This window comes from Camponotus floridanus, unplaced genomic scaffold, assembly GCF_003227725.1.
Source record: "Camponotus floridanus strain SB8 unplaced genomic scaffold, Cflo_v7.5 scaffold16, whole genome shotgun sequence".
NCBI lineage: Eukaryota > Metazoa > Arthropoda > Insecta > Hymenoptera > Formicidae > Camponotus > Camponotus floridanus.
This window is the reverse complement of record NW_020229281.1, coordinates 3,125,794-3,140,130: the sequence shown is the minus strand read 5'-3', so window position 1 is coordinate 3,140,130 and position 14,337 is coordinate 3,125,794. Positions and strand designations below refer to the sequence as shown.

At 36.9% G+C, this 14,337-nt stretch overlaps 1 protein-coding gene across 6 annotated transcripts in view; it reads left to right on the top strand.

The window, feature by feature from the left end:
• LOC105255946 (IQ motif and SEC7 domain-containing protein 1) overlaps nucleotides 1–14,337 on the top strand; it is a 41,329-nt gene that overhangs the window by 18,385 nt on the left and 8,607 nt on the right. The window contains exons 1-2 of one of the 6 annotated variants that reach the window (XM_025407092.1): nucleotides 3,354–3,582; nucleotides 12,204–12,593. The exons of 2 other annotated variants lie outside the window; for them this stretch is intronic. In XM_025407092.1, the coding sequence (XP_025262877.1) occupies nucleotides 12,391–12,593 (203 nt within the window). In that variant the 5' untranslated portion in view covers nucleotides 3,354–3,582; nucleotides 12,204–12,390. Of the gene's footprint in view, nucleotides 1–3,353; nucleotides 4,116–9,563; nucleotides 10,044–12,203; nucleotides 12,594–14,337 lie in introns of those variants that run through there. 3 more of the 6 variants (XM_011265513.3, XM_011265512.3, XM_011265515.3) reach the window with 3 other exon arrangements.

Genomic DNA, 14,337 nt, shown 5'->3' with positions numbered 1-14,337 from the left:
TTAAATGCGAATGTATCTAGATCCAAAAGGGCAATTTAGGTTTAATTAAAAAGGAAAAAGGTGCATTTTATGGATAGCTTTTACAGTTAATTTGAAGGAAATAATATAGGATCTATATTTGATATATATTATAATTAATATATATATAATTTCTCCTTATAAATCTAAATAAGAAGAAATGTAATGAAAACACCGAGGATCTATATCTATATTTGATATATATTATAATTATATAGGATCTATATTTGATATATATTATAATTAACATAAAAAAAATTTCTCCTTAAAATGTAAATAAGAAGAAATGTAATAAAAGCACCAAGAAAGTCCTCAAAGAGAATTTTATCCTGTGGCATTCTTCCTCTTCGTGCTTCTTCGCAGTAATGGATGCGCCACGTCGCGCTGGTGTACATTCACTCCACTCGTTACCGTTCCACGGTGTTTGTATTAGCCTCTCGAGCGCGGGTTACCCGAGCATAAGTGCAATTCAGACACGGCTGTGTGTATCCTGTTGGTCGCGCCGCTGCGAATCGAGCGTGCTCCCCTCGTCAGGTTGAAGACACACTCCGGTCTAAAGCGAAAGTCGAACGCGATCTCTTTCGTTCCCTCCTCACCTTCGTCTGACCTCCCTCGTTCCTTCTTCTCTTGCACACCGGTCTGCCTATATATGCTTCATCTTTGTTTCTCCGTTTTCCGGAATATCCACGATATCGTTTGTCTCTCTCTCTCTCTCTCTCTCTCTCTCTCTCTCTCTCTCTTTTTTCTCTTTCTCTTTCTCTCTTGTGCAATGACAAACCGTCTCCGCCTGGTACGAGCTAATCGGTACTCGTTATATAAAGTGACAACCGCGCGACACCATGTCAAGAACTTTGTACTCGCAAAACGGAAGGGAGCGAGTCGAAAATGATCAATTTCGATATAAGAGGTGTAAGTCGGATAATCTTTACGATTAAAAAAAATTTTGAAGTAAATTGTTACAAACAATTGTTATTATTCAATTGTTATTGTTCATTATTAAAATAACGAGGAAATAATGTATTTGAAAGAAAACGATTATCCTCGTTTATTGAAATGACAAGGATAATGTGTGCTGTAAAAGTTTACATTATAATAAAAAGATTGAGAAAATACCACATACATAAACATATTTTTTGAGGTAAAACTTGCTTGATAAACATAAAAAATGTTTATATAATTTTAGATGGCAATTTTTAATTCCGAATTTGAATTTATATTGAGATATATGTATGTATAAATCTATTTAATTATCTATCCTGAAAATAAGCACCTTTCTTCGATTCTGAATTTTCTCAGGTTTCTACGAGAAATAATCTTTTTGATTTTTTATATTCTTTTCGTTACGTTCAGATACACATGTGAACTTTGTCTCGTGCGAAATCGTCTCGCGAAATACATCTCGGAACGTGACATAAACCATTCGCACTTACTGTTCGTTAATGTTTTAACACGGATAACACGGGTTGGAATGGACTGTTTATGATACGACACGCAGAAAATGATGAATGTCATTTCTTCGAGTCGAAAATATATTCAGGCGAAATTTCATTAAATTTTATTGCACTGCTGATTTCGTAATAGTCGTAACCATCGTCGGGTAATGAAAAGTACCCGGGATTATATCATATCGTAATAAAATTTTTATTACACGCTCGATTCAATAATTATGAAAAATACTGTAAATAATAAAAATTATTGAAATAGAAAATAATGATAGCAAAAACAATTATCATGAAGAGATAAATAGAAATTACATCATAACGCGATCAAAACAATTCTTATAACTCATGATATAGATATAATAATTATAAAAATTATAATAAATAAAAGATTTCTAGCGATTAAATGATAAATTATTCGCATAAATAGGAATTTAATATACGATGAAAAGAAACTATTTTTATAACGTCAACATTTGAACGTATGCATTTTATTTCCGCTGTCACGGAAAGTCGATTAATATTATTCAGTTTTATATTACTTTCGCGTAAAACTTAGCCATCATTTAACTTTTATGTTACACATTATTATTACGTAAAATTATAAAATCGAAAAATGTTTTCAATGTATCCCGATATTTGTTAACAGGCGAAAATTCTGCGGTTTGCATAAACGAAGTCGTTATCGATATTTCATTTAATAACATCTCTATAACGCCTACGACGAGACACAATTATGGGAAAATGAATAACGCTTTGTTCAAGTGCTTCGGCGAAATCTCGATATTTATCTGGATCGAGTAAAGTGATAAAATAGCGAATTCCGGTCGCGCGAGACTATTTATAATTTCCGTTTGCCTGTCGCGGGAATTTCCATTTGTTGCATAATTGGAAAGGATTTATGTTATTTCTTCCACGTATACTTTGTATCTATAATAAGTATTTTTCTCGTTACGTAGCTTGAGTCGATCGATGACAATAGCCAAAATCATAACTAGCATCGAGACACGATCGCGAATCGAAGCGTAACAACGCCAGCTAACAATGAGTGAAAGTTCCTTGGCTGACCATCTTGGCGAGAAAGCAAATGGAAAACGTCATGCCGCGTGTTTTGCAAGTTAAAATATCGAATCGCGTTGAGAGACAGGAGTAAAATCTAGCGACGACTACGTAAGATATGTAATTCGACAGTTGTCGAGTAACATCAATATGAATCGAATCAAAATTGAAGAGAAAGAGAAATTTGTCAACAACTTTGTAAGTCGATTAATGAGAAATATATATTTTAAAATTATCTTTTTAATTTTTTTCTAGAAAAAAGTATTTTTGATGTAAATAAAAATTCGAATCGCTAATTGTGGATTCTATGATCTAATCCCGGTGGACGAATCTACAGACATTTACATCCTATTTTCAAGCCGAAGGTCGGTTCATTTGGCGCCAGATTTTATCCTCGCCGAATAAACGTTATCTTTCGGGATATCGTTTGTCAAAAAACATATTAAAAACACATGAAAATATTGTTACAATAATTCAAATAGAAAATTTAAAAAAATTTTGTCTCTAAAAATAAATTTAAAAATATCTATAAATATGCACACATCAAATAGAGATTAAAAAAGATAAAAAACATATTGAATAAATTATTAATCGTTACAAAAAAAAGAATAACAAATTAATTTAAAAAAAATCAATTAAATAGAATTAAATCGTTTGTTTAGCTACGCGCTTTCAAGCATGATTCGGGTCTTCCATAAAGTTATTCGGTGGTTAAACGGAAACACGTGTGTGTGGCATGTAATTGGCGTTGAAGATCTAGTCGCGATTCTATGAGAAGCGAAGTCGTAACGTCACGTCGTCACGTGTCTATCTATCTATCGGTCAGTGCGCGAGGTGGGGTAAAAGTCAGCCGCTCGACGACGGTGTTTCGACGCGAACATCCAGCTCGCCGTCGACTGGCACGCTCAGTCAAGCTGAAACCGCCAAGGATCGCGACAGAGCGAGCGCGTGCCTTATACGTCTCTTTCTCGCCGCGTTTCACCGTTTCTCGATGTCGCTCGCGGTCCAGGAGTATCCGCGGTAACCTGGTGCATCTGCGATCCCGTCGAATCGGTCGCCCGAAAAGGTGCGCGTACCAAGTGCGTTCCATCTCAAGGCTCTTTCCTCCTCGATGATAGTGATAGTCACGCGATAACGCGACAGTGCCAAGGACGCGGGATGATAATGCGCCGATTTTTCACGCGAATCGACGTGTGCGTGCGTGAAGTAGAATAACTCCGGGATGAATTTTCGGAGCGCGAATTTTTCGCGCCACGACGATGCTGTTGCTATCTTTATGGCTAATCAGGCGGAACTCACTTACGGGATATGATGTCAGTGAAATAAACGAAGGGGACGTGTGCCGCCTTATCGGTAGTCGCTGTATCGATAGACCTTAAAAAGCGCGCTGAATCATCGCGCTTAGCAAAATTGACGACGTCGTTTACGACTGCGGTCGGCCTTTATACCAAGTGTCGCGCAAAATTGTAGGCAGATACGAGCAGGTACATATATCGCGGCGAGGAAAAAATTGGGTACACCTTGCCACGCGATTTTTTCACGCCAATTCGCCTAAACGCGGTCTCTCGTGTGCGAAAAGAGGGTCACGGAATCGATGAGGTAAAGATCAGAATGATCGAAGCTATTTATTAAATGCATCCTTGCGTGCTCTCTCTCACATTATTACGTACAACGGAAAATCGCGACGGTGGGGCAGCCAGAGAGACCGCTGTCTCAGTCGGCTTTCACGACGATATTTACACTCGACTGCATTCTGAAAATCGCACGCTGTCAGTGCGCGACGATGAAAAAGAGGAAAGAGTTTCGTGTAAAACGATTCGATTAAGAACACTAGATAAGGATACTATAAGGCCGTGAGAACGGCATAAATGAGAAATAAAGGATACTTTGCTAGCTTAATTTCAAGCATTCTGGTCATTTGAATGAGGTATAATAGAGTGAGTCACGAATAAAAATATTAAAATTATGAGAATAGAATAAACGGAGAAAGAATAGGAAATATTTAGAAAGTTAATCTTTAAACCTGATATTTTCAACATGTGTGCATTAGAAATCTTACAATCTCTGGCGAAGATTCTAATATCGAGAATTAATAATGATCTAAGAATAGTATAATACTAAGGAAAACATAGAGGAAGAATTTTCTTAAGGAAATTTAATTTAAAGTATTTATTTATCAGAAATGAATTAAATATTTTTATCTTAAATTAAAACAGCAAGAGTATTAAATCGCGCGTGCGGAAAAAATTGCATTAATTATCAGAGAGATCCAAGTGATCAGTTGAATGATAATAAACCATAAATAAAAATCTGCGGAACGCAATTGAGCAGCTAATAGAGAAAGTGCTTTCTCGATTGAATCGATAAACAAAATCCGTAGAGTGAAAACAATCTAGAAAAAAACTTGCTCACTATATCGATATACATGAATATTTATCATTATCATGACCTCTTATATTTCTCGATGAGGAGAGATAAAGAAGTGTCATCGTCGATTTAAATAAATCTTTTAGGGGAACCCCCTCTCCATTTCCGGTTTATATTCTTGCAAAATGCGAAGATTCTCGTGTCGATTTTCGTCGGCGAGCTTTTAAAAATATTGAAAATCCGCTGGCGACGGGCGAAATGAAAGCGGCGCGGACAAAGTCGTGTCGACAAAGTGGAATCTCCATCGCGGCGGTCACGTGTATATTATACGGTCCGTCAATATATAATAACTGCTACGATAATGATACGTATTAAATTCACGCCGTCTGCGTCACGAAGCGGCGCCTGTCGCCGACATCGCGCGCTCGAAAGCAATTTGGGCGACATGTACCCATGTCTGCGTTTGCCTTCCCGAATGCGTAACGCACTTGTACGGAATCTTCCGCTACGATTTCCCACCTAAATCAATCGCGAGAGAGTAATGCATACATGCACATTAGACTTTGCATTGGAAAAATAATATTTTCGCATTACTAGATGAATCATGTAATGATTATACTGAATAATATTGCATAAGGAGAGATATAATATTAAAATCAAAGAAATAATTTATACATGATAATATTCGCTTCGATTATTATCTCTTTGAGAATTTCAATTTAATGTTAATTTGTAGCATAAGTGAGATATGGACGAATTTTTATATGTGAATATTGTTATGCAAAAATAAAAAAAAATATATAATTAAAATAAAAATAAAAGAAAAAATATATATCTAAAAAATTTTGCGTATGCATAGAAAAACAGTCAATAGAATTCGAGTAGTTCAAACTTTACTCGAGATTACTACTGAGTAGATTTGCTTATTTTTGAACACCGTCTATGTATGACTTACGTGAAAACGCAGTATTTTTTTGTCTCTCAAGAGACCGCCCAGTTTTCTTTATTCTATTAATAGTCATTGGAAAGAACCACACGATGACTTGCGACGACGAACGCAGCTGTTTCATCGGATATATAAGAAAGAAGAATTACGTAAAATTATAAATTGACAATGTTTTCGTTGCTTTGCAAAATATAATATATCTCCATCATTTTTTTTATATATTTTTCTCTCAAGCCCTATTGGGATGTGTCTGTTCAATCGACCGAGGTGTCCCTTCGATTAAATGGAGAATTATGCATCCGTGACGCGGGCTGACCTTCCTTCGCTCCGACGTGACCGGAGTCGTATCCAGTGTAGCGGGTTGACCCGTAATACCGAGATACGACACACGCTCGAAATGATATCGGTTTAAAGCTCCGAACACGTTCGGCGTCGTATCACCTAGCGAGAAACTTGGTACGCGAATGGCGATAACTGTGTTAACAGCAGCTTGTGCACACGCATCGAGCACGTGGAGCACGGCCACGCAGGACGAATAGCATTATCGGTACCGTTAATATCATTCGCGGATATCCAGTTGCCCAAGAGGAGAGTACCGCACACGTTTGTCGGCGTGTGTGGGAGTGCGCCCTCCTCCTCGCCCCGCGCCTTTTTCGCGTGAGAGACTCGGATACAATGATATCGGGATAATCGAACCCGGCGCGCTTTCGAATGACTTCGCCGACTGTGCTTGAAAAATGCAAGAAACACCTCTCGCGATCAGGAAACGTGAGTTACGGAATCTCCTCTCTACTTTCGACCATAAGTCGCGCTTTTTACGCACTTGGTTTTTTTCTCTCAAATATAAATATGCGTGTTTTGTCATTTTACACGTAGAAAGTGTAGCCAGATAAAATTGACAGTTTGCGCACTGGATGAATAAAATTAAAAAAATGACAATAAAATATTTTACTACAAGTGCATAAAAAAATAATGAAATATACCGAGGAAAAGATCTCAAAATTAACGAATGTTGTATCTGTATTTATTTATTAATTTTGTATCTTTAGCAGGGCGTTTTTGCGACGTTATACCGTTCCAATGATTCTCGGCGAAAATTGCGCAAAGATACTTTTATATCTGTAGCAACTCGGGAAAGTACCATTTTCAGCGCTCTTCTCTTGGGCGAGGAAAAGTTTTCTCTAGGAAATGGATAGCCCGTTCACTATCTATTTTATTATTCACTCGAACGTCTTGATGCGTTTTCCCGAAAGTATCCGATCCGCACGGATTTCGAGGATAAATTTATCTCTCCTCCCGATGATGTGTACGTCGAATAAAATGCGCGCGACCATGTATTTCCTACGCTGCATTTTACGGACCGTTATCCGGAGCCGGACATTTTCGCTCGCGTTTAGTCAACCGAGAACTCGCGCGCGTGCAGGAAAATAAAATAAAATATTTGCCGACTGCATATTCGTGGAAAGGCATCGCTGGAGCTTTCTCGACAAGGGTGTTTGAAAATTTCGAGAGAGAAATATCTCGCTCGTTGATTGACACGTGGAATGAGATTTATTCAATCTCGGAGGGGAATAAAAATACTTGATACTTATAGCGGGATATAAAAATAGTTTGCATAGCAACGCTATCGAATGAAAGATTTAATATAGACTACAAAATTTTGCAATTGATTTTTGCACGCTTGACGTTTTAAATTTCATTGTTGATTTAAAATTCATTTCACGTTCTTTTTTGGAAAGAATTTATTTTTATTTCTCCTTATTCTCTTAGGAGAATCTCTTATTTCATTATTTAAATATGAATAAATAATAAGACAGCGTATATATACTTTTTTTGCTACGTCATAAAATTTGAAATTTAGATAACACATTTGAATAAAATAATCTTAGAAAATGCTAAACGCGAAGAATATTCATATACAACCGGATAAAACTCTTTTGTTCGCCTATATTGTGCAAATTTCATCGATTGAAAATCCACATTCATAGCTTTCAGATACAGTATCGGTTCTCCCGCTATATTTATTACATACCCACATCGGTCTCCGGGATTCCGTGTTATTAGGGAACGAGAAAAGTAGATAATACAGGAATGGAAAAACAAGAATAATATCGTGGTTTTCGTGGCTCGCGTGCGCACAACTTATTACTCGATAGTATGCCGACGTGAACTTATTATTAGAGTGTGACGTTTCGCCGAAGTAAACCTATGAACGCCGTTATTACGCATAGACTACGTCCGTTACAAGCTTGTTGAAATTGAGAAAATGGCCCGGTTCGTGAAACCGAACCTGGTGACCCGTTCGAGTGCTACTTTTGGATCCTTGAAAAAAAATCGCGAATTCTTTTCAGTCTCATCTCGCGGAGTCGCTTTCGCGCAGATATATATGTACCTCTTTCTGCTCAACTCGCTCGCGGATGCTTCCAGCAGAAATCACTCTTAACCTTTGCCACTAGGATTCACCTAGACCAGTCTCTCACAGTTGCCCGCATCTAGCCGGCAGAAGGTGTACGCTCGACCGAAGCTTTCTCCCGATCGTTAACTTTTACTTTTGCCACGGGCGAATCGAGCATCTCGAGGTGTTTGTTCCTTGTGTACATCATCTGTTTTGCCGCGACAGGAAAAGAAGACATGCAAGGTTAGATCGAATTCGAAAAGCGAAAATAGTGCTCGATTAATTTTTTCGCGCCTCTTTTTATTCGTGCGTAAAGAAAACTCATCGGCAAATCGCGAAAATTAAAGTGTTTAAAAAAAAGATCGTGGAAAAGAAATAGAATAGTTGGCAACATTAGCGTTTTTATCGAATTGCTTCTGTCCATGTGTTTTCAAGAATATTGACGACTGAAGTGAAAATATATCTTTACAATGCGTCTTATATAATTTTGATACAATCATTCTTGCAAAAAATGTTTGACATATTATTAAATAATTTTCGGAAATAAATGAGATATTTTTTCAAATAATGTTTCAAAATATATTTGTGAAAAATTGGCATGTGTCCTTTCTCGATTGATTGAGAGAGTAATATTTGAAAAAAATAATTAAACGAGACTACTTGATATAATTGAAAACAGAGATTGTCGAATATAATATATAGATAAATAGATCTCGAATTTTTTTTCAACACAATTTTAAATGGATTTTTGGATAAACAATTTTTAAAAAGAGAGACAACCGTGGATATTTTTATTTCTCATGTTACGTGAGTGTATTTCGCGCGCGTATTTTTCAACAGGCTCAGAGATAGAAAGAGAAAGAGAGAAACAACAACCCGCACAAGTTCGCCCAGATGGTGTGAAAATTAAAAAACTGGAACGCACTCGTTGAAACTGTCGTCATGTATTGCATCGCAAAATCCACATCGTGCGACATTACCATAAATTGTGAAAGTACAAGCAGACGTATCTGTGTACGCGCTATTATTTTTTTATTTACAGTTCAGCGATGCGATTTAAAGAGGGGAACGAATCCATCTATATCAAACACATAAATGTATCAGCGTCTCTTCCTATAAAAATTGCGCGAGAAATGCGGACATACGAGTATGTCGCATCCCTCATTTCTTCTCGTCACGGCACATTTTTCTTTTACTCTTCTTTTATCTTTCTTTTTATTATCTGAATTATTTTGTCTCGAGCACTTTTTAACTAGACGGCACAAAGGTTCACATCTGCGAAACAATTTTTCTCAATTTTTCCTTTGATGTGTTCTTTAAATATATCTTTTAGTATCAAAGCGCTTTTGTACCTCGCTCAGGCTTTTATGTAAATCTATCGAAATTTCTTTCCCACGGGACTTAGACGCGAAGAATTAAACTTGTGGGACAACCGATATAAGCATAATAATCGCGATTAGAAATGCATATTGTGCGCCTTAAGTCAATCGGGTCCCTTTTTCGCCGCGCATTAAAGTGAATCTCCCCTGGCGGGTGCAACGACCTCATCCCGCGCCATAAGAGTTTTAACGTAGATTCGGAAACGTGTTATACCTATCTGGACTAATGCACCACGCCATAGTTAGCGTGAATTGACCTGTATTTCCGAGCGTTAGCAGAATCGAGACGAGCGTAACAATGTGTATGCGCTGCCGGTGGGAGGCCGCCGCCCCACCTTTCATTCGACTTTGACAGTTCCATTATGGTATCGAAGCTAACGGCAAAGCAGAACGGGCGTAGTTGATGATCGTGAATCAACGCGTGCGCCGTCCCATCAGAGGTATTTTTATTGTTCTTTTTTTTCCTCTTTGCGCAATCGGGAAACGTGCTCCATGTATATATATAAAAGCCATTGTTCGTCGTAACTTAGCGTGTCTCTGCCGTGAAATTAAATCGCGATAAACGCGAAAAGTGTGCGGTCATCGTGTCATCGATCTTTCTCATGAAACGCCGATTATTGTTAATTCGATAAGCGCGAGCTTTCAACGAGCTTCACTTTAACTCTGCTTTCTCGAATTAATATTTGATAAGAGTATTTAAAAAGTCTCGCGTGTTTTCTTTTCCTGCTTCTCCTTAAATCAATTAAATCAATTTCGTTTATTTTTTTTGACGACTTTAGGATGAAATGAAAAATTTTTATCACGAAGAAAAAGCAAAAAGTGGAATCGTGCTAATTGAGCGGAACTGCATTGCGAAGAATATTTCTATATGTGTCACATCATTAAGGTTGTATTGGCTGTGCAGTCTGGTAAAAGTCACTTAAAATTTATGTACATATAATTAGATTTTTTTTATTATATATATATATATATTTATTTATTTACTTCATCATTTCTTATTTTCATAGTACTCTTGATGAAAGATATAATTTTTAAAAAATTCGATACGAATATGCCTTGTATATAACTTGAAAAAAATACATAAATATATCATTAATATATCCTAAATATTAAATAAATAATATTGATATATACTGATAATAACATAAATATTAAAAATTATATTTTGATAGCAAAGATATATATGCACAATTTCACATTCTAATCAAACTTCAGTTATTTATAAAAAAAAATAATATATGAAGTGAGATTTATTATTGTTTTTTCTTTGCTATACGTAACACATTGTCACGCTTCCTTTTCATAAAACCATATAAACTTCTTATTGAACTGAGTTTTAATTCATGTTGTGAATCATCAAATTTTTGCTTTATTTTTTCATATAGAACAATCTGCAACTTTGCCATAATTTTTTTATTACCTTCGAAATATGACACATGCAACCTTAAGGATGTTTCGCGAACGCGGTCTCATTCGCGCACGAAGGATTTCTGTGTGCTCATTATTATTCGCCGTCTTTGACTTTTTCGTACGTGCGTCCCCGATACGAAGCACCGAGAGACAAACCAAACGGTATTCGTTGCCGACGAATAAACTAATTGCGCACGTTAATTTCGGAAGTTTTATTTCATTCGATTTTGCAAGTTTTGTTCCTCACCGAATTTCACAAATACCAAACAATACAGTAATTATGATAATCGATGGCTCGCGATTGTTCATCATTTCTGTTGCCATAACAATACCAAGCGCGTAAGAAACGATATATTATGCATCCCATATTTCGAATATCTTCATATCTTTTCTCTAAATGTTAGGTTTGTAATATTATAAAAAAATATAAAAATAGATATATAGATAAAAAACTTTAATGAACAAAACTTCAATTAACAAACGTTGTAATGTCTTCTAAAGAATTATTATGCATATCTGTATATCTAATGCATTTAGGCGCCGCATAAAAGCATAAATATAATGATACTTTCATTGAAGAGAAATCATTAATAACAATAAGTATATCTCGTATAGATATCGCACTGTGATACACATGTGGTTACGCATATTAATTAAATATCGTTAGAAAGTTTTAACGATTGCCCATGAATCAACCGGAAAAGACGGACGAGTGAAAATACGACACTATTGATCGCAGCGGAGAGTAGCTCAGTAATAGTTAACCCAATTACTTAACGTCCAACTTTGAAGCTAAATTCAGGTGAAATTTAAGCTTCGTCTCTAAGCTTGGAAATCAAATTTAAATTTCGAGAATTATTACATTAATAAAGATCGATTTATAAAAGTGATATATATTTGCCAAAATGTGAAATGTGATGTATTATCTTGAACTTTTATATAGATGATTATATAATTCAATAAAAATGTATTAATAAATATTTTATATATTAAGAAATTATATTGCATTCATTTATAACGATCGTCTGCTAATCAAATTTGTAAATTTCTGATCGCGGAAATTTACGTTCGACGATAAATGATGGGCGAAAAGAATTTATTGCGCATTTAAATAGAAAATTTTCCTCAATTTGCGCGGCACAAATTGACGAAAATATACCGTGTCGTCACCTGCTTTAATCGATTTTTAGATCCGTTGGATATCGAACGTATCCTCTCTAACGTGATTTCTTCGGTACTCGCCAATTAACCAAAGAATGCTGCGGTAACCTATTTGCGAATCGAGTTAAACGCGTGGAGAACGCGACGATGAGTTCGCCAGCGAAGCAAGGCGCGACTCATACCCCGGAACGGTGAGAATTCCCGTGATGAACAGTGATGATCGCGTACACGATGATCGAGCCACGCAGCGACAGGGTGACGGTCTGCTCGCCCCAGACCCAGCACCACTGTTACCAAGTGATACGAACCACCAGAGTGCACCAAAGTTCGCGAAGCTCGAGGATGGTGACCGTCCAGGAGAGGGTCGTCAGATCGCGTCTTCAGTTGGGTTACTCCACGCCGACGTCGTTCATCAATCGGTATATATTTCTCATTTCTATCTAATCTAATGCCACAACGTGTCCGAATCTTTCAATGATAGGTGATCGCATCAATTCACATGGCGTATGACATCGAATTAGAGAATTAAATATTTATTTCGTATTATTTTTCGTCGGTTTTTTTTTCTGTTTGTACTATAAATGTTATGACATGTAAATACGTATAATTTATCTTTACTTAATTATAATTTGTAATATGCATAATTCTCGTTATTTTTAAAATATGGATACACGAGATACTTTAAAAAATTTAATTATAATTTATTTTACATGTATTACTGACCGCTCTTGTGTTTTTTTTTTAAATATTCCATCATATTTGCAGATTTTTGTTTATATAAATTATATAAATTATATCTTACACATGTGTGGGTATAAAGTTATCAAATAAATTCTACTGAAGAAAAGGAAACTACATCAACGGTACTAGCGTCCTATCGGCGCTATCTCGATGAGTTTCGCACGAATGTAATTATCATAGTGAGGAAACGTAATCTCTCTAAAGCGGCATCATCATCTCGCGCCTCTTCCTCTCCAACACTACCAACTGGGAGACACACATACACGCACATACACCCACGTCCCCACGAACGTCGGTAGAGAGCAAAATTATTTCAAGTAGAGGAATCGCTCGATGCTCGCGCAGGCGTACACCCACGTTGGTAATGGCAATCAACGGTTGTTAATTGCTCGATGATAATTAGTCCGCGGCATCGCGCGAGATTCTCCTCCGACTCTCGGTAGTGGCTCTGTGCCACGATGGAGAACACGCTTTAATCATTTCCGTAATGAATTCGTACAAAACATGTATGCGTACATACACGATTTACGGTACACGTTAGCACACTTACCGCGGCTTCTTCTTCTTCTCGATATCGAGAAATGTTGTGTGCCCCCCGCTCGAAAGCCGCGCGTTCAGCCGTATCAGACGTACAACTTTTAATGGCGTACCGTTAAACTTTATTTACAGCCCCAGAACGGAAATTCTAGAGCGGCGAAATGCTTCTTCCGTTCGCGAATATATTATTTTTTGTATCTTATACACTTCTCTTCTATTTTTGATCTTTACATCCTTTTCTTTCGCCTACGATGTAGAAATTATCGCTGTGAAATGCAAAATCCTCTATAGGAATTAAGAAAATTTCTCTTGAGAGTACGCATACCTTCTATTGTCAAATTGCAATCGCACGAGATGGAAAAGGCATCGAGGGGATTTTTGCGTGAGCCGCGGGAATTCATTAGTTGTTCATTAGCTCCGATATATCGTAAGACGTTACGCGCGAATGAGCAATGTTAGACGTAATAGGCACTTGCACAAATCTCTGAATGCATCTGCGACGAGGCGTCGCAAAAGTAGAGCACAGAGACGTCTTTAAGAGACGTAACTTTCCGAGAGCCTTCGTAGAAACGAGCTGTCAGTCGATTTCCACATCGTAATTGATCGCGAGAGTCTGCTCTTATCGAACCGTCATCACTTTATATGTGGCTCAGCTTCATTCATTGATTAATATATTTTTATTTCTCTCCTATACATATGAGAAAAATAAAGAAATTGTATTTTGCGAATTATATGTGCATATTACAGCACAATGTAAATGGCGCAATTAATATGTAACGCAACATATGATATGTCAGAGAGACGCGTCATTCGCTTGGGGAATCCGCAATATGCAAATGACTTACATTGTGTGCATTTAGGCCAATGATAATGAATGTAAGTTAT